The sequence below is a fragment of the Dendronephthya gigantea genome, unplaced genomic scaffold (assembly GCF_004324835.1).
Source record: "Dendronephthya gigantea isolate DGI-Jeju-01 unplaced genomic scaffold, DenGig_1.0 000022F, whole genome shotgun sequence".
NCBI classification, from domain to species: domain Eukaryota; kingdom Metazoa; phylum Cnidaria; class Anthozoa; order Malacalcyonacea; family Nephtheidae; genus Dendronephthya; species Dendronephthya gigantea.
The window spans coordinates 946,834-969,363 of record NW_021163032.1 but is presented as its reverse complement, the minus strand read 5'-3'; the positions used below and the strand labels follow the sequence as shown (position 1 = coordinate 969,363).

General features: G+C 37.5%; 2 protein-coding genes across 5 annotated transcripts; both read left to right on the top strand.

The window, feature by feature from the left end:
• Nucleotides 1-327: 327 nt before the first annotated feature.
• On the top strand, nt 328-17,663 carry LOC114522271 (MAP/microtubule affinity-regulating kinase 3-like). 3 transcript variants are annotated; one of them, XR_003686887.1, is made up of 18 exons: nt 328-875; nt 985-1,143; nt 1,309-1,362; nt 3,620-3,668; nt 3,907-3,972; nt 4,324-4,394; nt 4,521-4,577; nt 5,074-5,310; nt 5,472-5,529; nt 5,631-5,692; nt 5,875-5,974; nt 6,087-6,205; nt 6,894-7,084; nt 7,256-7,421; nt 7,643-7,785; nt 8,020-8,142; nt 8,481-9,263; nt 17,575-17,663. XR_003686887.1 is itself a non-coding variant. In XM_028542918.1 (18 exons), exons 1-18 carry the CDS (start codon nt 819-821, stop codon nt 10,943-10,945), a joined length of 2,274 nt encoding a protein of 757 aa, XP_028398719.1. In that variant the 5' UTR covers nt 337-818; the 3' UTR covers nt 10,946-12,242. The 3 variants fall into 3 exon arrangements, 2 of the variants coding, with proteins under 2 accessions (XP_028398719.1, XP_028398720.1); XM_028542918.1 differs by lacking the exon at nt 17,575-17,663 and adding an exon at nt 10,618-12,242 and having other exon boundaries at nt 337-875; nt 8,481-8,714; XM_028542919.1 differs by lacking the exon at nt 17,575-17,663 and adding an exon at nt 10,618-12,242 and having other exon boundaries at nt 340-875; nt 8,481-8,693.
• A 94-nt stretch (nt 17,664-17,757) lies between these two features.
• On the top strand, nt 17,758-22,439 carry LOC114522272 (CDK-activating kinase assembly factor MAT1-like). Of its 2 annotated transcripts, XM_028542921.1 has the most exons (10): nt 17,758-18,242; nt 18,376-18,584; nt 18,676-19,992; nt 20,259-20,411; nt 20,554-20,639; nt 20,838-20,941; nt 21,075-21,215; nt 21,565-21,666; nt 21,751-21,872; nt 22,046-22,439. In XM_028542921.1, exons 3-10 carry the CDS (start codon nt 19,901-19,903, stop codon nt 22,155-22,157), a joined length of 912 nt encoding a protein of 303 aa, XP_028398722.1. In that variant the 5' UTR covers nt 17,758-18,242; nt 18,376-18,584; nt 18,676-19,900; the 3' UTR covers nt 22,158-22,439. The 2 variants fall into 2 exon arrangements, with proteins under 2 accessions (XP_028398722.1, XP_028398721.1); XM_028542920.1 differs by lacking the exons at nt 20,259-20,411; nt 20,554-20,639; nt 20,838-20,941; ... (2 more) ...; nt 21,751-21,872; nt 22,046-22,439 and having other exon boundaries at nt 18,676-19,881.
• Nucleotides 22,440-22,530: the final 91 nt, after the last annotated feature.

Here is a 22,530-nt window from a genome sequence, read left to right as displayed (position 1 = left end):
TTGTTATGCTGATCAGAAGTTGCCCATGTCAAATAAATTATGCATTCTCGAATGTATTTTCACCATTTCAATTAAGATAAGAGCGTTTTCTCCACGCGTATCACAGTATGCTGAAATTAAGCAATTCTTGACGCGTTTATCGTCAGGAAAAGCAGAACGAAAGATGAAGAAGATTGGGTCAAACTGAGCCAGATCTTTGCATCTGATTATTTTACGCCAGCCGGACGACTTCTGCCGGATCGCCGTTTTAGGAACTTTTGTTAGGCAACGACTTGTTTCCCAAACGTAGCTGCCTTGTGACAGGCAAAGATATGAGAGAAAAAGAGGTTCCTTTTAAACAAATTTACCAAAATCTTGACGCTCGGTCAGGTTCCGGTTCACTCCGTGTTCTAAGACGCCTCACGTGACCAGGATCGTCCAATTAGAAAATCGTCTACAAATTTTCGGGAGGGTTAACAACTCATAGGCGACCATTTTTCAAAGCTTTAGATTTTTGTTGTGTGTTGAAAAATCTGGCCATTTCTCGACTCAATCAAGGCAAGCGGCATTGAACATAACATTTTGGCTGTCCGCATCAACTGGGCGACACATGTGTGCTGTGTTGTGGACAATTTACTAGCGAACAGAACCTGTAAGAGTTGAATGTAGCGAACGAAGTATTCTCAAAAGGAACGTCGATTTCGAATGAAGAAAACATAGAGATTGTTGACTCGCAAAAGCGGAATGAACGCTCTATAAACAAGTGGAAGGATACAGTTTTCTTACCCGGTTGTCAACAAGCCGATTTGTGACAACTTCGCGTTGTAATTCCTCTGAAGATGTCGGCAACTCGAGCACTACCGACTGTAAACGAAGGAGGTGCACCGCTATTAAAGGTGAAATTATACATTTCCTTTTGTTCGGCTTGGAACTTAGATTATTTAGCCGTTTGGGTCAGTGTTTTGGGATATTTTTCCAACGAATTTCGCGTGTCTTTCTCTCTAGGAAGAACCACGGTCCTCGAGTTCTTCGGGTCGTTCCCGAAACAGAGCTGGCACAGGAAGCGATGACATACATATTGGCAACTATAAACTTTTAAAAACTATCGGCAAAGGCAATTTTGCTAAAGTTAAACTGGCCAAACACACGCCGACGGACAAGGAGGTATAAGAACAAGCCCTGTAGTCAAAAAACCTCGACGTTTATAACCCTACGACATATTTTTGAACGTAAACTGGCGACAACCGGCTTATATTAAATTTGTCAGCATCGCAATCTAGGCTACTGAAATATATAGTTTTGCCTCATTATTTATGCCTCTGTCTTTAGGTTGCGATCAAAATCATCGATAAAACCCAATTGAATCCCAGTAGTTTACAAAAGGTACGTATTTTATAATGCTTGCTTTCGGTAAACCAGTTAAAATACACTCCCAAGTACTTTCTAATGTGAGAAGCGGCGAACTTTTGGCACGTAAATCATTTTGAAAACATCGCAATAAACGAGATTTCGTAACAATTTCAAACAACAGCTTTCAGTGCAAAACTTCATTCCACTGCCCAGTCTCGTGTAAGCTATCTATTGTGCCAGTTTTTCAGAAGAATTGTTATGAATATGAGCATTTTTAAGACGACGGACGCGGAACAAAAAATACCTAATGAAAGAATTTTCGTCCGTCTTAATTAAAATCTAATGTCTCAAAATGTCGTTCGTAAACGATTGATGTTTTTGTATAGATAACACCATTTTAAAAATCCACTTTTGAAATTAAGTGCACTCGTTTGAAAGAATATACATTGTCTTTCTACGTTCTTGGTATAATATATTAAGTTAGGCATGCCAAAAATATAGGTTTTGAAGCTCTAGAGTAGGAAATATTATTCGGCTATGTTGTCAAACATGTAGCTATTTACAACGTTGGCCAATGCCCGTTGAAGTGAATAATGTTTCGGTGACAGATTTCTCTTTTCCGCACCACAAAAAATAGAAATCAATTGAGATAGCTCATGAACTCTTTATAACATTTGAAGATGCTGCTATTTTGTTTTCAGTTTAATAGTTTAAGTGTTTTTGAGGGACAAAAGCAGGCTATTGTAAACCAAATTTAGCTTATATGTATAGCAACGTTTTTTATGCCCAAAAATTGCAAAACATTATGTCTGTCTAAAGTTTAAATCATCAGCAATCAGATGATTTTTTTGGGAATCTGATTTTATGTCCCCAGATGTAAATCCTTTGCCCATGAACAAGATCCGCCTAAAAAATCCGAAATCTGAAATACAAGACTGTAGTTTTGTTTCATGGTTTATTGAAATTTGCTATAATGCTTGGGATAGCCTGCCTGGTGCCTGATCTCTCAATTTTCCCATGGAGATTACTTTGAGTTGTTGCATTGTTTTGCATAAATTGTTTGTATCAAAATTTGTCAAATCTATTTGGGGTATTGTAAAATCTCTTTCACCTTTCAACAGTTGCAAACAAAAGTAACAGCTTTAGTTGAATATTAACTTAGGTTAAGCATTAACCTGCCTCCCATAAGGAAAAGACAGTTCCAGATAATTTGTCTCCCACAAGTATTTTGTCGTCTGTATAGAATAGCAAGGTGAGCCTTGTGACACGAAGCATGATATAGTCTCTGCTTCCCCACTGACAATTATAATTAGCTCACTTAAATTATACCTAATTGGCATGCAAAATTCACTTGGTTAAAATCTTGAAAAATCTGTCATTATTATCATAAGAATATGATGCATTTTGAACTTTGTTTGAACTTCTGAAATATAGATTATTTGTTAGATAATGGAAGTTATTGTGTTTGTAAAACACTTTGTTCCCAAATGATGCATTGCATCCAGTTTTGTGATAAAAAGTAGTTACACTTCTGTACCAATCACCAAATATAAAAATAGAGTTATTTGAACACAATTTCCAATTAGATCAACATTTACCATGCCCAAAAAAGAGGTGTCCACAGTTTTTTTCTCAAGAATGTATAACATATGATTCACAAGTGAAACTTTCCTTTTTTAACAGATTTTTGACTCTAACCACCTTCTAAATTTCTATAATTCACTCCCCCCCCTGCCCTAATCTTTACTCCTAACTGGACATGCATGCTCATACAATATGATTGCTATTGCACTTTTTAGCAAGGTTTGCAAAACTAGAGGAAAAACATTTAAAGGAAGTTATTTAGGATGCAAGATTGTGCTAATATTTGCCAACTGAATTAACCCACAGACAAAGCTGTCATCTCCTAAATATAATTATTTTATGATTATGCAAATCTTCCAACTTACTTGTATTCATGTTCATGTGTCTTGCTGTTCTTAAAAGTTACATGCTGAATCTTAGTACAGTTTTCAAATGTAATGGTTAGATTAAAATGAGTATACCTGCAAAAAAGTTTCTATTTTATAAACTTTTCACTCGTTAAGCTTGCTTTCTGGTGACAAGCATAATGAGTACTGTAAACACTTTTTGTTGGGTTGGCCTTGGATGTGCATTGCAATTTGAATGAGATGATAATTTTTTTTTGAACAGCATTAGCCTAGAAAGTCAATACCCTGATATGCAAAGTTTCTATTCATTACTGCATATTGTGATAATTTATTCTGAAACAGGCTTTAATTTCTTTCAGCTGTTTCGGGAGGTTCGCATCATGAAGTTTTTAGATCACCCCAATATAGGTTTGTACACATAATCCCTAATTCTATTGACAGCATTGTCATTTTTGTCTTGTACAAAGAGAAAAGCCAAACATGGATGGATTTCTATATTAAATTGAAAAACAACTAGCCCCAAAACATCACAAGTTGTCAAACATTTTTCAGGCAATTTGTACCTTCAAACCCCCAAATACATATGACACTTTCATAAACATGATTTTAATGTGTTTTCTAACCTCAATTATATTTTTATTTCTAGTGAAACTTTATGAGGTGATTGAAACAGACAAAACGTTATATCTGGTCATGGAATATGCAAGTGGAGGTAACTTAATGGAAATCTTTTTCTGATTTACTGAATTAAGTAGTTTATGTTTCTGGAAGAGTTTTAAAACATCCTTTCCCCTCCATTTATTCATGGCTTTTCCAATGTTTACATTAGTTGTGTGTAAAAATCACCAATCTGTCCTGAACACACTGGGGCAACTCTTATTTTATTACTTTGAAGTTTGTTTTTTTTTTTGAAGTGTGTCAACAAGCCATTGATTGGTTGTATAAAACATTTTAAAATTTTTTTTCCCTTTGTCTCAATATTCAAATTCAAGCTGCAGTGTTAATAATTGAAGGCTTGTTAGTTGTATTAAATTATTTATTCATAAATTTTCTTGACTTTTAGGAGAGGTATTTGATTATCTTGTTGCTCACGGAAGGATGAAAGAGAAGGAAGCAAGATCGAAATTTAGACAGGTTCAAAATTTAGACATTTTACTCTCCCAGAAATATTATGTTTTAAATCAGGATTCATTTTTCAGTGTGCATTAGGAAAGGTGTTGAGAACATTGTGTCACAAAAAATCCTATTCTTGTTCTTCAGATTGTGTCTGCAGTTCAGTATTGCCACCAGAAGCATGTCATTCATAGAGATTTAAAGGTATGTTTAAGTTTATATTCAGTTAAACCGATTAGCTCAGCCATAGTAGATTTGCTTTAATTCAGTGTACTTACTATTCCATCCGTAACTACCTAATTCATTTGCCTGCTATCAACCCATTAACTTTCAATGCACTCAGATGTGCCATAATGTAGTATTTTTACCATTTTACCCTGTCTAATGTAAGATGATTTTTCTTCATTAATGAAGAGTACTGCTAAAAAGTTTAAAAAACTATCTGTCAGTATCACTTGTTAAAAATATGCTGTTTTTGAGTTAAAGAAGTACCAACACCTGGGCAGTTTGTGATATTTTAGATATTCTATCCATTATCGGCCTAATAACTCTGCCAGTGTCCCATGTTAAGCTATTAGCAGGCTATGTCTTGTGACCCATTAACCAAGTTATTGCACTTTGTCTGAACTTGACTTTACTTATCAATAAAAGAATACTGTGTGACCTTATGCATAAAATCGACGTTGTATTTTCATGGTAGGCTGAAAACCTGCTGCTTGACTCTGATATGAATATCAAGATTGCGGATTTTGGCTTCAGCAATGAGTTCACACCTGGCAACAAACTGGACACATTTTGTGGCAGTCCACCCTATGCTGCGCCGGAGTTGTTCCAGGGCAAGAAATATGACGGGCCTGAAGTTGATGTCTGGAGTTTAGGAGTTATTTTATATACATTAGTCAGTGGTTCTCTTCCATTTGATGGACAGAATCTTAAGGTAAAGAAGTGAATCCTGCTTTAAATAGTGTATGTAGATGCCTTTCCTAAGTTTCCTTAAAAAATACTTGACCATGACATTGTGCATACTTCATGAAATACTTCACCTTGGTTAGCATTGATTGGATCATATGTACTAACAAACTAATTCTTCTCTTACAGGAACTAAGGGAGAGAGTTTTACGTGGAAAATATAGAATACCTTTTTATATGTCGACAGGTTGGTGGGATGCACAATATACATCCATCCATGCTTATCATGAATAAATATACTTTCAAATCCTAAACTTGGAGATTTCATCATAAACCTTTCTTTTTCAGATTGTGAAAACCTATTAAAGAAATTTCTAGTTTTAAATCCAATGAAAAGAGTTCGCCTGGAGGTTCGTGTTTATCTCTTTCCAATGCTTAACTACATATGTACAGTATTATTTCCTGTCCACCGATCGGATTTCGAGGGATTTGTAAATGCGATTAAAACTAAGACATAATTCATAAGCCATCCTCAAACGGAAGCCTGCGTGTACTTTCGATTTCACTCAAATTCATGCATCTATTTTTGAAGCAAATCATGTCGGACAAGTGGATGAACATTGGTCATGAAGATGATCCTCTTAAGCCTTACATCCAACCGTCGCCTGATTTCACAGATGAAAAACGTCTCGGTAAGGAAAGAATGCATGCGTTATGCAAAAATTTTCGTTGCTAAAACATTAATCGTGCCTTCTCGAACGTATTTTGAACTTGTATATTGACTTCGCTGTCTTGCATCTTCAGATATTATGATTCAAATGAACTTCACGAAGGATGAAATACGAACGTCTTTGTTGAACAATCGTTATGACGAGGTCATGGCAACGTATTTACTTTTGGATGAAAAACGGGCGAACCTTTCGGTGAGTTAATAATCTTCACTTGAACCTACTCAGTTATGCTAGTTTATTAACTGTTCTGGAAGTTTTAAAACGATGTTCGAGAAATGTGAATCTTGAAGTGCCTGGCATTGTTCTGAAAGCATCTTCATTGTGCATTAGCTATGCATGCGACCATGCATTACCAATATTGCACCTCAAGATAATTTACTATTATCTTTATATCTTTTAAGGGCTGCTTTCTACTGTCTCGTTTTTCGTACACGCACGTAAAAGTCTTCAAAGTCCACGCGACAGTGGAAAGCAGCGCTAAGTGTTGTTTTTTAATTCTCCCCAATTCTGATGTGTGGACAACAGAGTCGATATTTATTCGCCATTTTCACGTCGTCTTTGATGTTCATATCCTCATGCTAAATCTCCCTAATAATACTTAGCGGCCAACTTCTTAAAATATCGCTCAGTGTTTGCATGAAATAATTCAAGATAGAAAATACTCAAATGTAAATGGAGAATTCTAGGCTTTAAAGGGTCTTAATTTCGAGTGGTATTATACACACTTCAAATTCAAGCCAGGAACAGTTGATGAAAAAATGAGTCAACTATAGGTCCTCAGGCAGAAATCGAACCTACGCTTTTGCGATGCCGGTGCAATGCTTTTGCAACTGTAAATGTCGAAGCCTTTATTTCATTCTCTTTTCGTTCAACTTGCTAGATAACGATGAACGACTTGATAGCGGCATCGCATTCCTCGTCGCTCACGACGCCTTCTCGGGAACCTTCGTCGCGCTCGGGTGGTACCGGACGGAGCAAGAATGACCGTCATGGCGCGAAAACTAATCGAGAGTTGATACGAAGGCATTCGCACGGTGACAGGGTTCCTAATAAGGCTCTTGTGTATAATAGGTAAGCAAAATATTCATAAAAAGAAATTGTTCATCGCTTCATTGGTGCTTCCAGCAATGAAAAGTATGTGGCACTGTGGGAAGGTTTTTAAGCCTTTTTGAAGGGAATTTTATTCAATTTTTTCCTCTCAAACTCCTCCCGAAACATGAAACAACACTTGTCATTTCTCAGGGCAAACAACGCTGGTGACAAGGGTGGTCAAACGTGCGACAAGACGGAATCAAATAAAGACGACATGGCCGCTACGAATGATAGAGTAATCTTGGGTCAGGCTTCAAATCCTAACAAGGACGAGTTCCCTGACCGGGGTACCAGAAGGATAAAAGGTGGTGGAAGGGTAAGCAGATGGATAATAGAGAATTTAATATGGCATTGATTATTTAGTGTCAGAAACAGCCTTAAGTCCTTGGCAAACGAAAAGTCCATTAAAGCACATTTCAGTGAATTTCTTCCTCTCGAATTTAAAGCAGCGATAGGAAGGCAGGGGGGGTGTACACCCCACGGGCGCTGGGTGATCTAACCTGTCGATACCCTAATGCCCCCGTGTTCTCATTTCAGCAACATAGTCTACCTCCCGAGAAGATTCGAAGGAATACCTACCACGATAAGAAGTCGAGCGCTGTACCAGATAGATCTGGCACTAGCATGAGTGACAACCAATCATCGGCCGTCTCGTCTCAAACCAACGGCAGTAGGACGAGGTAAGACGGAATAGACGATTGAATAAGGTTGATGATTCAAAAATATCACTGGGGATGACAGTGAATGAAGTTGCCATGAAGAACAATCGGATTTGAATCCTCTTTGGGAATATCGGTGTTTTTTTATTGCGCGTTGGCCTCGAATAAAGATTGCCGTTTAATACCAAACAGCGCATCTTGAGTGGGAGATATTAAGGTCAGATAACTGATATTTAATGTTTTTGATTTCAACAGCAAAGGCGGTCCTCCGTCGTCAAGACAGAAGCAACCAACATCGCTTACCAATCGCATGGGACCTGTGCGAAGGTCTTTACCGCCCGTTGCTGTGACGAGGGAAAACGATAGACTAAGACCCGGGTAAGATTTCATCCTTAAGAATTTAGATTTCGGAATTGTGTTGAGTTGTACGACTTTGTACAATTTGTCCTGACTACAAACGATGACTATAAAATATGTTAACGATGGAAGTGGGTTCGAGCAGTTTTATTTTAACATGCTCTTGAGAGTATCATCTGTCCAATCTGACCTCTTGGGAGGAACCTAAACTAAACTTACCTGATGCATGACATTTCATCTCTCCAGCCACAGGAGGAAACTGCCAAAATAGGAATTAAACTAACTTTCATACTGAATAAGACAATTAGTTCCAACTCTTTCCTCACAGTATAATAAAATTCTGTTTATCATTTCTCTAGCTCTGCCCCAGGCACCCGCGGCGCCGAACCAGGAGGTACAGCCAACAGTCGCTTTGGTCACCGACAGACACCGCAACGGAGTACGTTTCACGGTGGACAAACACGACAGAAACATTACCAGGAGAATGGACCCGATTCTGGCCTGCCTCATGACGTCACCAGTCCAACACGAACCTCGTTGCTAAGTAAACTGACGTCACGGTTTAGTCGAAGGTTCGTTCGGTTTAATCGAAGGTTTGTTTTGTTTTAATTTGGTTGTTGTTTTTCCGCCTCTGAAGGAATGCATAAACGAGTTGTAAGAATGGCCACAAATCGTAAGTAACATTTGATTCGATAAATTCTTAATCACAACTAATCATACTAATCGCTTAAACATACTCTCGCCATACTTAAAGCAATCGCGATAATCTTAACCACATAACCTTGGACTGCAAATCCACTTGCATCCTCGAATCCAAACATCCGTTCGTACGCAGTCACCGGGACTTATCTTTGACGAGAAATAGGGATAAAATAGTACTTTAGGGGTAATGGTTGATGAGCGGTAGTAATGATGGATTTAGAAAGAAAGCCTATTTGGTTCCAGTTTCTTTGCACTTGATCTCCTATTAAGCATTTTTGATCTAATGCACGTTTCAAAATATCATTGGTTGAGATTTTGTTTGTACAATATGGAGTCCACATCTCCCAAAAAAGTTTTATTTCAAAGTAAAAAGGGCCACTAGGATAGAGTTGGCTGAAATACGAAGAGAATTTGAACGTTTCCAAGAAAAAGCCTGACCCGTTAATTTTTAAATGTTTTAATGTATAAAAAATTAACATCGGGTTTAAATGAATTAACAAATAGCGTGTAGAACCAAATGGCGTGTAGGACTAACAATTAATCCAGCTACAGTGTTTTATTCTAACGTTTTGGCATGTAAACTGCACGAATTAAAGCATTTTCTACTAACAATTTGATTTAACAAAATGATTTAATTGAATCAATCAACTTAACCAATGTGGCTTGAAAGCAACGAGTGTGTGTGAGCGAGGGTGAGCAGTGGATAGGAAGGTTCATTGAGGGTGAATGTGGATGAAGTATGGTTATGTCGGGTACACATGTTTACTGGAAGGGGTAGATGAAGGTTGAGAGTTAATAAGCCACTAAGATATTTTTATTAAGAAAACTGGTCTGAAATAAACCAAAATGTTAAAAATATTTTAAAATTTCGATTTTATATAAAATGTAAATACTCTCCACGAAATCTTTCCATCCAAACCACACTCAACCTCTCTACCTTTTCTGTACGTATGGAATTCTGCCATTTCTGTGAATTTTTCGCCGTACTTTTTGCACCGAGAAATTTTCCAAACTTCCACAAGTATTTCGTTTGCACTTTGCACCAAAAAGAAAACTTCAGAGCGAAATCTCCACAACCGCTAGATATCAGTGACATTGCAACTGGCTCATGCCTTTTAATTCTGTTTCGATATGTTTAGAGATTGCTTTTCACTAAAATTATTATGTTTTTTTCATTGTGTAAGTCCCGACAACGTTTCGTCTGTCCAAATTAGCCCGTCCTGTAGTTGCCAGTTGCTATGTCACCGATGTTTTCTCGTGTTCGTCGTGTGTCGTTTTCGTCGTGTATCGTATCGTGACGTGTCGTGTCGTGTACATTGTTTACCGTACGTAAGGGTCTGGTGGGGACAGGACGTGAAAGAATACGCGCATTTTGTCCGACCGTCAAATTTAGCCTTTCGAAATTGTTCGAATGATGTTACCGCATGAGTTTGACTGAGCAATAAGTTAAGGTTTACTTGTGAGGTTTTTACTCATCAAGTAGTATTTTTTTTGACTTTTCACCATTTCTACATTTTCTTTCGAAATTAATACAGAATATTTCTCCACGAAGGTAAAACTAACATGCCTAAGGAAGTGTCAAAATAGATAACGTTTCCTTTTGTTTTGAGTTTGTTTCTCTCGCATTTCTGGTTTCCTGTGGGTTTTAAATGAATATGAGCTAGAAAAATCTGAAACATGCAAAATTCGCCGGCGATTTACAAATTCGCGGGTCCCGCATTGTTATGAGAAGAACCGATGAGCAACCCAACTGGAGACGACCTTTAATGCAATACTTTGAAATTTTATTAACAGAGGCTTGAATGAAGTAGGGAACGAGAAACCGAGAGCACTTCGTTTTACCTGGAGTATGAAGACGACAAGCTCAAAGGACCCGCTAACGATGATGGACGAAATCAAACGTGTCTTGGACGAGAATCGCTGTGACTATGAACAGAGGGAGAAATTTCTCCTAATTTGTGTACACGGTAGTCCAGCCGAAATGAATAACGTGCAATGGGAGATGGAGGTCTGCAAACTACCACGGTTATCTCTGAACGGTGTGCGTTTCAAACGAATCTCTGGAAGTTCCATCAATTTTAAGAACATTGCTTCGAAAATCGCGAACGAATTGGAACTCTGAGGCGAATACGAGCAATGTAGCAACATGTAACAATTAGTCGCGTTGATGTTTCGTTCAATCAACTTTGACGATGAAATCATATTGAAATTACTGGAATACCTTGGTTCGAGGGAAGAAATTTGAGAGAGATCTCTGGGGGGGCAGCTAAGAGATGAGTGAAATTTCAGACCACGCGAAATCTGAAATGCCCAAGAAATTCTAGGATTTGGAAAGTGAATTCCTGAAAAGGATCCAGGAGTCGTGAGTGGACGGGTGGGTGCACTGCAGTATATCGCGAAGAATGTGGAATCTCGTGAGTAAATACGATTGAAGATTTTGATGAATACTGACAGAAAACTCTGGATGAGAAGTAACAATATTGGGTTTTGTCAATATCTATTTGTATTTAAACAACTATAAGGTTTTTCGTGCATTATATGCGAAGAACGTTCAGAGAATATTGTAGTCAAAGTGCAGTTGTACTGTAACTCTTTGCTCGAAAATGTGGTGTAAATAGTATTTAATTTTTCCTCTGGTTTTTCAAAGGACTCACACTAACTGACAAGACTTGCACGAAGCGACTGCCGTTCTTGAATTCGAATTATCGAAGATGGATTTACGCGAGCGATCTCGTGATTTTTATATTAATTCAAATTTTGATAGCCCACAAACAATCTGTGAAACAAAAATAAAATTTTGGCCCATTGAAGGCGCTCTGACCTAGCAATGTCTGAAATTATTTCATTTGCGGAGGTCTACCCACCCTGTTCTATTATTTGCGCCCGATAATAATCTCCGATAATTTGAACACAAGTATGGCATGGATGAGGGAGTATCATTGAGCTCCGTATTTAAACTGGAGTGAGAATATGCATCCGAAAAGTTAAACTAAAAGAGAGAGGTTGGACAATCTTGTGATTTTCCTTCGTTCGTGTTTTTACTTCGATATGAACAGTAAAATAATCGTTCTGCAATCTGTTAGTTAGGCTGGTTTTAATTTTGTTTAGGTTTTCGTAGCTCAGTTGGCCGAATATAACAGTTCTTACTCCAGGTATATATATGGAGCTCACATGAGAATATTGGCTTACGGAGCTAATATGGTTGTTGATTCAACAATGGCTGTAAAATGTATAGCATTTCAAGTAACTGTGAGTTTTGAAAGGAGAAAATTTATTTTAACTCTTCCATTCTCGCTGGTCGAGATTCTGCCTCTGTTCTGTTATCTCATCCCGTGCGAGTTCTTAAATCAGATGCATTTCACATTTCAACTTTGTTTATCCCTCTTATATGAAGACTATAATATTATATCCTAACTGTTTTGCGGTCTACCTTAATCTTGGGAAATCACCTTTGGTATCGGGGGTCATTTGGGCAGGTCTGACCTGACACTGGGATTACTTGGCTTGGGAAATGAGGATCACTTAACTCGCTTATCATTCGGCTCATAATTATAACACCTGGCTCAGGGATTACTTAGCTTGGAAATTACTCGACTTAGGATTTACTTGGTTTACCTGGCTTAGGGATTTCTTAACTTTGGGATCACTTCACTTAGGATTTACTTGGTTCACCTGGCTTAGGGATTACTTAACTCGAGGATTACGTGACTGGGAGCCTCGAAAATCATTTCCAAACAAACTAGTTGACGTCACCGGTGAAAAAGAGACGGCGTGTATTTGTGAGGAAATTTCTCAACAACTATATTCATGTCTCCTTGACGTTTTCACAACAAATACGACCAAATAAAACGCAGTAATTTGGTTTTACACAATTTTGTTTTATGACGTGCAAATGTATTATCTTCAAGAATAATATTTGATCCAAAAATGAAATAAAAGTATAAAATACTACTGCGCTACTATAAGAACTATTAAAATGATGTTGTATAGTCAATATTACTATAAAAAATACTAAAGCTACTACATACGAAAGATGTAAAACGTTTGAAACCAAGTTTAGTTCGGACACATCCAATTTTGAACAGGTATTATTACCGTGATGTTTACAAACAAATGTTTCTCGTATGGCGACAATTTTATAAACAAAATGTTGTACTGACTCCCCAGATTTCTTTCAGACACCCTACCCGACCGAACTTCCGTGTTGAAAAAGAAGTATTGAAAATATCCAGCATTCATGCAGAGAGAGTTGGGGCAGCCTTCGTTCTCGCAAGGTAAAACTCCATCCAATTTGCGCGTTATGTGATAATTTATAATTTTCGCGATTACGCAACCTTGTATACCGGTCTCAGATTGTTGTATGAGAACCAGTAAACATTGGAACGCTTCATCGCTCCACCAGGCCGAGTTTAGCCAAGCGATTTAAGATTTCATGGTTTCCAATCAAGCGTGCATTTTTTCTGCATGGCGTGTGCAATTATCTCTGTTGGATTACCATAAGATCATAATGTTTCCCGTCTGATCTTATCCCAGATTCCATGTTTCGGTTCTTCATTCGTTCTTAAGATGTTTTAAATAAAGTTGCAAGCTTTTTACGCTTGCAGAAAAGAAGTTGGAAACGCTTTGCTGAGTTAAGATGTTTGGATGTTTAATGTGAATTTTACGGTGAGGGGGCAGCGTTAAGCGTAAGTAATAAATTGTATATTCTTTGCCTATTCAGTTCAATGATTTCCGAGCTTGATTGAGTGTATGCTTTGAGGCGTATTGGATACTGTCAATATATGTAAGTTAAATCTTTGATTTTGTTTGAACACTTAATTCACTGGCATTTGTCCTTAAACAAATTACAAGTCTCAACAAATATATCGAATTTAAAATATGAAGTTTCCCATTAATTCCTGTTGGTTCATACAAAATTAAATCACTGCATGAGTTAAGGATTAAGTTGAGAACTTCACTAGATTCAGTGTAAGATTCTTAAGCTAAGTCATGATCATAGAGAAGGCAAATATATTAAGCAAATATATTCTAGATTATAAATTTGAAAAAACAAAAAACTATAGCTGCAAATTTGCTTCACATCGTGTTATTATTTCGTACACATTCTCTTACTGTGGTTTGTAGGATCAGTATTGTCAATAACAATGAATTTGTGGATTTAAGGCGCGCGGAAAAGCTGGACATGTTCAAAAGTTCATCATTCTGCCTTTTAGAAGTTTTCAGTTTCTGAAGACATGATCGAATTGTGCACTCGCCATCCCAGTTCTTGCTAAAAGGGACCTAAATGTGATCTCGCTGTATAGAAATCTTTGTTTTCCTTGCAAGAAATAAACTGCACACTCAAGATGAAGTGTGGCGATGGGAGGAAGATAAAATCTGTTGACCGCAGTAAACCTAAAGATACCAGTCATAGAAATAATAGACATCTTTGAAGACAAATTTTTATAAGGGAAGAGGTATCAGTACGCATTCTATATCTATTATCTCTATGATACTAGGTTATAAAGTCATGCATTTTCCGATTCTCTTTGCAATTTGTGTTTTCAAAATCACAACTTTACAGTTTACACCACCTTGTGACCGTCATTTTTGTTTCATTTTTGTTTCTTTTTAGACTCGTTGTCAAGTAGAACTTTCTGCGAAAGCTATAATTCCGGTGGAAGATGAAGTATAAAATGAATTCTCTTAAGCTCAAAAGTCCGTTAGATAAGTATATTAATGGACAAAGGTATGTTCCTTTTGGTTTCTAAATCAGAATTTGGAGCGTCTCTTGATCCTATCATAAAAATTATTGGATAAATTTGCAATGCACCAATTCTCCGTTGGACGTTTTCCGATTAATGTCGACGATCTTATGCTTCGAATCAAAACTTTGATCATTCGTAATTTAATATATTAAAATAATAGAGCTAGGAACATTCACTAGTTTTCTATAAAGCACACTTTATATTTGACGCAACTGACGCGATACGCACAACAGAACTGTCAAGAAACTGACGGAACCGACGCTTACTTCATCACAAACTACTGCTGATGGAAATGACTTGTAATGGAAACAAACTTTCACGAGACTTGACAAAAACGATATGACTGTCACTACGGACAACGTTTGCCTTCGTGTTGACTACAAAACGCACAAACAAAATCACAAAACTGTTCTGCTAGTACTTATTAGTGATCAGAACTGACTGGAACTGATGTTTTACACGACAACGTTACGTCTAGAACGAGAAACGACGAAGTTATAGCAAGACACATAACGTTAATCGAGTCATGCCAACCAAACGCATAACTAAAAACGTACCAAAGACTGACTAAAATTACAATACTAAAGCAGAACAAATACTAACACGACAACGTAGCACCGAATTTCGAGTACAAAAATGTGGAATGGTTTAAATTGTTGCCAACGAGTGATAAATGAATCAAAACGTGACGCAAAAGCAGTATTCTAGCAAATATTTCGACTGAAAATCAAACAACATTTAACTTACGATACTGAACAGAGAACACACGGTAATTTCAATTACAACGACTTCAAACAAGGACAAGACAGCCAAGCAGTATATTCTTCTGCTCAAAGTGTGCTTAAAGAAAACTCGTAACTTTCAGCAATCATATTGTACATTATAAGTTAGTTTTAAATATGCTATGTACAATACGTGTTATAGTCAATAATTAGGCTAAAGTAGGGTGCGTTGAACCAATGAGAAATGCTCTCAACCTATAAACCTATAGGGTTACTGATTTAGTATCATATGCTAAAATTACTAAACCTGTTTTTGACGAATCTGACAGGTGGGGTGAGATGACATTACCGAACACTGACGCAACGTAACGACGGAACATAACGACTCATACCGATTGTGACGTAAGTGACAAGGTGACCAAGGTACATGCAACGCAGATTACTGACCTACGACAGACGACTGACAGAACTGACTGACTCACTGTCATGACTGACTGAAGACTACTGACGATAAATTAATGAAACAATTGCGACTGTTCGCTTATCATCACAATGAGGTCAATGATCTCTAGAATTGGATAGTCGCGATTTTTTTTCAATAACCATAGTAAACATACAGACGATACGATTGAATTCACGCATTACTGAACATCAACACTAAACAAACATCAAGTTGACATTTACGACTAACCAATAACCAAACAAATATACATCAGCTTTGAAAGAATATGAGAGTACAATGACATGTTGACATAGCCAACCAACCGGTACCAACTTTTTTACGTACAAACTGACGTTGACTGACTTATCAATGAAACAACTTCGTTACTACAAATGTACAAAACCATACACTTGCCTACTACAGACGTATTTTACTAACATTACGCTACACCACAAACTTTGGTAGTATTGACTACGAGGTATATACTATATCGTTCGTACATTCTGAAAATCACTGTTACCGAACTGCAATCGACTGACTTACCAAAAAACAACGAATTGACAAAATGACAAACTACAAAACCGAATTAAGTTACTTACTGAGAACTGTTACTTAACTTACATACAGGCAACCAATCGAATTACTGCACTACTAACTGACGTACCGGTAAAGAACAAACTATATAATTACTGGTTAACTTCCAACAAGCTGCAGACCAACTTACTGACAAACTGTACCAAATACTTCTGACGAACTACCAACTAACTGACTGCTATACTAGTAACCAACTAACTGACTTGATTAAGAAAACTTATTGACAATATACCAATTGAATTATTCTGGAAAAATCAACTAACTTGCTGACATGATACCAACTGACTTACTGAAAATATAATAGCTGACTTACTGACAAATTGCCAAATTACTTACTGAAAAATACCAACTGGCTGATCACTAACTGACAAACCGCGAACGAACTGACAAATTACCAACTGATTGACTAACTGACAAACTACTATCTAACCTACCAAACAACTTACTGACAGTCTATGCAACTAACTTGTTGACAAACTACCAACTGGCTGACTAACTGACAAATTACCAACCAACTGACAAACTACCAACTAACCTACCAAACATCAACTGTCCAACTACCAACCAACGTTAATTACTTTCTAACCGAAACTGCCAACTATTTTTATGACAATTGACCGACAAATTCAACAGACCTGATGCCCATGATATGCTATATATCACTCTATACTAAACTTTAACGACTTATCAATCTCTTACCGACAAACCTGATAATCATCTGACGAACTGCACCAAATACAAACTTACAAACAAACTAGAACTGACTAACAAGAACTAGTAGATCATACTTATACATACTACTTGATTTTGCTCACAAACTGACGGACTGCATTGTTGAACCAACAAAATGAACTGTAAACATTAGCATATGTCACCAAACACTAACAAACTACTACATTCACAAATCTATGGTCAACTGACGAACATCAAAACTATAGTGACCTAACTTACTAAATATCAACAAGTACACCCTTCCAAAAATTACGTCAATTGACCCTGAAAGTGAAGCTGTGCTCGCATGAACCTCCAATATCCGTCATGATTATTTGTGACGTAATTTTGGAAAGGATGTGCTTGGTAAATCGACTGTACCAACGACCAACATATACTATCAATGTCATCTCACTCAGGTTCATCGAGGAATTAAGCGATTTTTAGCAAGATTTTGCTTAACGCATCGTATTAACGACTACTGTAGCTTAATGACAGGCATGTATACTTTTGCATTTTTTTTAATCTTCCAAAGGTTCGAGTTAATTTTATTGGACAAACTGTTTAGATTTAGAACTTTTACTATTGTAAAAACGTTTATAATTTGATAGAATTGGAAATGTATTAACGATGTCCTTTCTGTTTATGAAAAGCTGTAGCTTTTGTATTAGACTTAATAGTAATACGCTGAAGTTTACTATAACTGCAAATCAACTCTCGGTCATATGTTTCTTTGTGACGTCAAATTAGATCGTCGCTTACGTCAAAGCGCGTGCTTTCGTCTTATAAAAAACCATAAAAACACCGCAATAAAGAAATTATTCTTGCTGAAAACATATTGCGGGTTCAAAATGAATTCGCTTCGAGTCGCCATTGACAATGGGTAATGTGATGTCAAGACTTGCAATTATATTACGAGGAAGGAAAGTCACACCTGACCAGGTATTTGACCGGTGAAAAATCCAAGTTCACGTTAGGATTTTGTTCATTGGATCTCTTTCTAGTTTACGAAGTTAAAAACCTAATAATTGTATAGTACGTATAACGTATTCCTTTCAAAAGTTCAACATTCCCTATGATATTTTGATGACTATTGACCCTTTATTTTTCGTGATCTTTAGATGCAGATTCATGTATCACACAGGAACCTAACTTTTGAGAGATGTAATGAAACCGAACGCTTGGTAGAAAAGAATGAACCAGGTGAACTACATTGATTGAATTTCTCTTCACACTCATTATAATCCTCGACTTTTACCATTGGATTATAGCTTTTATTTGATGGATTGTAGAGGCGCAACAGAATCGATCTCGAGCAAACACGTTTCTTTTGCAGAGCGATGTAATAAAACAAGCACTGTGGTTGACTCTTTACCACGGAGTTATCACACCATTATGGCAGGGTCACCGGACCGAGAAGCGACTGGAAATGATTGCTTGGAATGTTCGAGTACTCATGAACAAAACTCGCATATGATATTCTCTACAAATGACACTAAATCCGCTGGGGAAATGTTACTTGGTGCGGAGAGTAGTGCAAGAGAGGTGAGCAGCTGTAATATGGAAATGTTTTGTTATTAAATGTTCTTCAAATTGTACAAAAACCGTCCGTTAAATATCACTTCGTTTTAAACAGGTATCATTTCCCGAAGGTTACGTGAATGGAAATAGCGTTAACCAGCCTGATGTGACAAGCTGTGATATTTCTTCAGAAGACGTATTAACAATGGAAAACGCTGAAGACTCAACGTACTACGACTGTCGTATCACAAGAGACAACCGCCCGTCACAGGGCGCTGATGAACATGGCGGGAACTTTGATTCATTTTCATGGATAAGTACGGACGGATATAGTACAGAAGGGACGGTTGGTTCAAGATCATTTGGGGATAGAGATGATGATATAATCGATAGATTACTTGTTGACAATGTTGATGACTTTGGAATTAATTATGGAAGGTTAAACGATGTCCCAAAATCTTCGCTGACTCCGTTAAATCTCGAAATTTTAAACACCGCTGGTGAGCTGGATAAACACGAATGCGTGCGCAGTTACGTACAGGCATGGTCACCGCTGAACCTACCAACCGCTGCAACATATTCAAATTCGTTACCAGGTGCATGTGTAGATTTAGCTCTTGAAGATAAGGCACAGACATCACCGGAGTATTACGACAGATTCCAATCTGAACACGAGGTCGAACGAAGTACTCCGAACGAGCAACGAGATCTCGACGAAGTCGATAGCCAAGAGTTTTGTTTATTTTATCAGCGTGAACACGGACCAGGCTTCAGAAGTCCCTCCAACAACTGGAATCTTTTAAAGAACGATCGCGCGCCATGGATAAATACAGAATCAGAGGGGGTTGATAAGATGGTAGGGGGAAGAGAAGGGTCTCTAGGGGATATTGAGGACAGTGACTGGCCCAGAGGAATGGCTGACACCTGGCAAGATTCGAATAAAGGATTAACTATTTGTTCACTATCGACAATACACGAAGAGAGTGACGATGCAGATAAGATTGCTCAAGACTTTTGATTAACCAGTGAAGTGAGTGAACGGTTAAGCAAACGACAGCTTCATAAGAAAGAACATACGTTATTCTATACGTCGAAAAAGATTTATTTATTGGTCTTAAAGCAATTTCTATCGTGAAAAGTAATATATTTAATTGTAAAAAAATGTAATCTCTGACTGTTCCGATTCAGGTGCGCAAATCGCCGCGCTCTTTAGTTCATTTCATGTTTTCTTACACGAAGTATGGGCATGCATGAAAAGAAACTTTTCAATATGGCGGTGGTGCAGAGGAGTTGAAAATTTAATTGTTAAAAGCGTTCCAAATGTGACCTGATATGCAATCATGGACATTGATCAGCAATGTCCAAAATGCAAGACTACTAAATATAGAAATCCAAAGCTTAAACTCTATGTGAATGTTTGCGGACATAAATTGTAAGTATGTTTTAGTCTTGTGGTTTTGTCACCTCAGTACTTAGTAGTCAATTATACTAATAGTATTTTATCAGCCTGGAAAGGGAGAATTCCATGCAGGCATAATTCTAGGCTTCTGCAGACTAGTACTTTACAGCTTTACAGAAATTGATGAACGCTATGGAATAAACTTTACAATGGTTGACAAACTTGATTGAGGGCTATGGCATCCTGGGGAGGGGGGTGTAAGGCAGGTGTTGATCAAGTGTAAATTATTCATATTTCAGATGTCAAAACTGTGTTGACATTCTCTTCATCCGACCTTCTGCTGCATGCCCAGAGTGCGGAACTCCGTTAAGAAGAAATGATTTCAGAGCTCAGCAATTTGAAGACTTGATTGTGGAGAAAGAAGTTGATATTAGGAAAAGAATTGTAAAAATGTAATCTTTCCATGTATATTTTTGAAAACATCTAGCAAATGAACATGGTCAAGTTTATTGTTTATTAACTATACTCTTGACCCTGACTTCCTGTGCCCTTATGCTGGCCTTGTTTTCCTAAAAGTTGTATTTTCCACTTCAGTTACAACAAGAGAGAAGATGACTTCTCTCATGAACCAGATCCTTTACGCTCGTATAATGATTATCTTGAAGAACTTGAAACAATAGGTAAAGCCTTCTCATGTCTTTCATTTTATTTAAATTGTGCACTTGCAAGGGTTGTATTTTGCATTTTCTGTTGTGATTTTGCTGCAATTTTCACCTTTTGATCGATGCAATGGATAAAAATCAGAGAATTTGTAATGTGAACTGATTTCAAACTTTGCTGATCAAATAGATTCCACAAATGAGTTCATTCTTTCTTAGTTTGGAACCTTGCAAACAATGTTGAACTGGAAGAGACAAACAGAAAAATTGAACAATATAAAAAAGAAAATGAAATCTTAATTAAGAAGAATGCTGTGAAGAATGTAAGATATTTTTATGATGTTTGCATATCTGATTCATTTTTGCATTTGCTGAAATGTGCAAAATTTGCTGCTGCTTTGCTGCTAATGAACAGTTTTTTTCTCAAATTGTAACTAAAATTCTTGTACTTATTAGAGTCGTGATGAGGAGTTTGTCAAATCTCAAATCGAAGCTGAAGGCAGAGAAAGTGAGGAACGTAGAGCGCATTTTGCAAGTGCTCTGAAAGAAGAGGAACAGTCGAAATTGAAAGAAAAAGAAGCATTGCTTGATGATTTGGTATATGTGATCATTTTTCTTGCATATAGGTATTAATTCACCCCTGAGTACCTCCCTCCCCGGAAGTGAGAGTAGAGGGAGGCAGCAAGGGAGGGGGGGAAGAAGGGAGTGGGAAAGGAAATGAGGGGGGAGTGGAGAAGAGAGGGAGGGGAGAGAGGAGGGAGGGAGGAGGGGAAGAAGAGAGTGGGAAAGGTAATGAGGGGGGAAGAGAGGGTTCTTTATCTTGACTATATAAACATCCTGAGCTTAAGATAATCTGGTAATAATCAATTCATTTTCTATAAACTTCTCTATCTACTTTAACTTTCAACAACTTCTTCCTGACCACAGTAAAATTTGTGTGCTACAGATAAGTTCTTCAAAATCCGTCGATGAAATCGTCGCAAGCCACAAGCAAGTCAAAAAACCATCGTTGTTCTTTAAAGCTGCGGAATCGCACGTGTTCAAACTGGTAGGTCGTCATTTCTAGGAAAGATAGTACAATGCGTAAACACTCGTCCTTTCATGTCGTATTTACAAAACTTCTTCGTTTCAGAACAAAGAGGAACACGTCCCGTTGGTTTTCAAGGAAACTGCGCCATGTTATGTTTATAAGCCGTTGGAATTTGAAAACTTCGGACCACAGCCGCCAGTAGCTGCTGTCTTGAGGAGTAAAGGGTAGGATAAACCAGTCCAGAAGTATTTGAGTACAGTTTCATATTGCGTCACATCAAAATTTACTACAAATGGTAACGGTGCGTCTTTGACTGCGATATAAATCTGGATAGAAATATTTTCTCTTTCTTTCACTCTGCTAGGGAAGAACTTATCGTTTATTAATTCTTTTTCAGGTATTTGTCGAACATCCGTTCCGCTCAGGTATTGGAGCGCGCTGGGGGGTACTCAGAAGAAATCGCCTGCGAACGTGCTTTACAAGAAGCATTCTCGGCGTTGTTCACGTGATTGGCGAAGAATTCAGGCGAACCCATCCCTCTGGTGTTTGTTCAATATGGAATTAGTTGTAGGCTGCAGGTATTCAGAGGGGATCGGGCCAACTTTCCGTGAAATTGCTGAATATTGTCTGAAAAATCTGGGCTGTATTGGCGTGAAGAACAGCGTACTTTGAAATGATCAATATTGTTTCCGATTCTAACCCAGACATTCTCATAATTGTTACCGGGATTATTTGATCAGTAATTTATGTTAATAACACTAAGTACTGCACATTTTGCAGTAAACCGTGATAGCAGTACTAGTTGCAGTTCATTGTCTCGAAAGAACGCTATATTCTAACTGGGTAGTCTTCTTGCTATTTGTTAGCTAATAGCTACGAACA

Coding starts and splice junctions, on each gene's coding strand:
- LOC114522271 (XM_028542918.1), top strand. CDS start 819: ATGTCGGCAACTCGAGCACTACCGACTGTAAACGAAGGAGGTGCACCG. Junction 3,669..3,906: donor TTTAGATCACCCCAATATAG/GTTTGTACACAT, acceptor TTTTATTTCTAG/TGAAACTTTATGAGGTGATT. Junction 8,143..8,480: donor AACGATAGACTAAGACCCGG/GTAAGATTTCAT, acceptor TCATTTCTCTAG/CTCTGCCCCAGGCACCCGCG.
- LOC114522272 (XM_028542920.1), top strand. CDS start 18,161: ATGCAGATTCATGTATCACACAGGAACCTAACTTTTGAGAGATGTAAT. Junction 18,243..18,375: donor GGTAGAAAAGAATGAACCAG/GTGAACTACATT, acceptor TTTCTTTTGCAG/AGCGATGTAATAAAACAAGC. Junction 18,585..18,675: donor CGGAGAGTAGTGCAAGAGAG/GTGAGCAGCTGT, acceptor CGTTTTAAACAG/GTATCATTTCCCGAAGGTTA.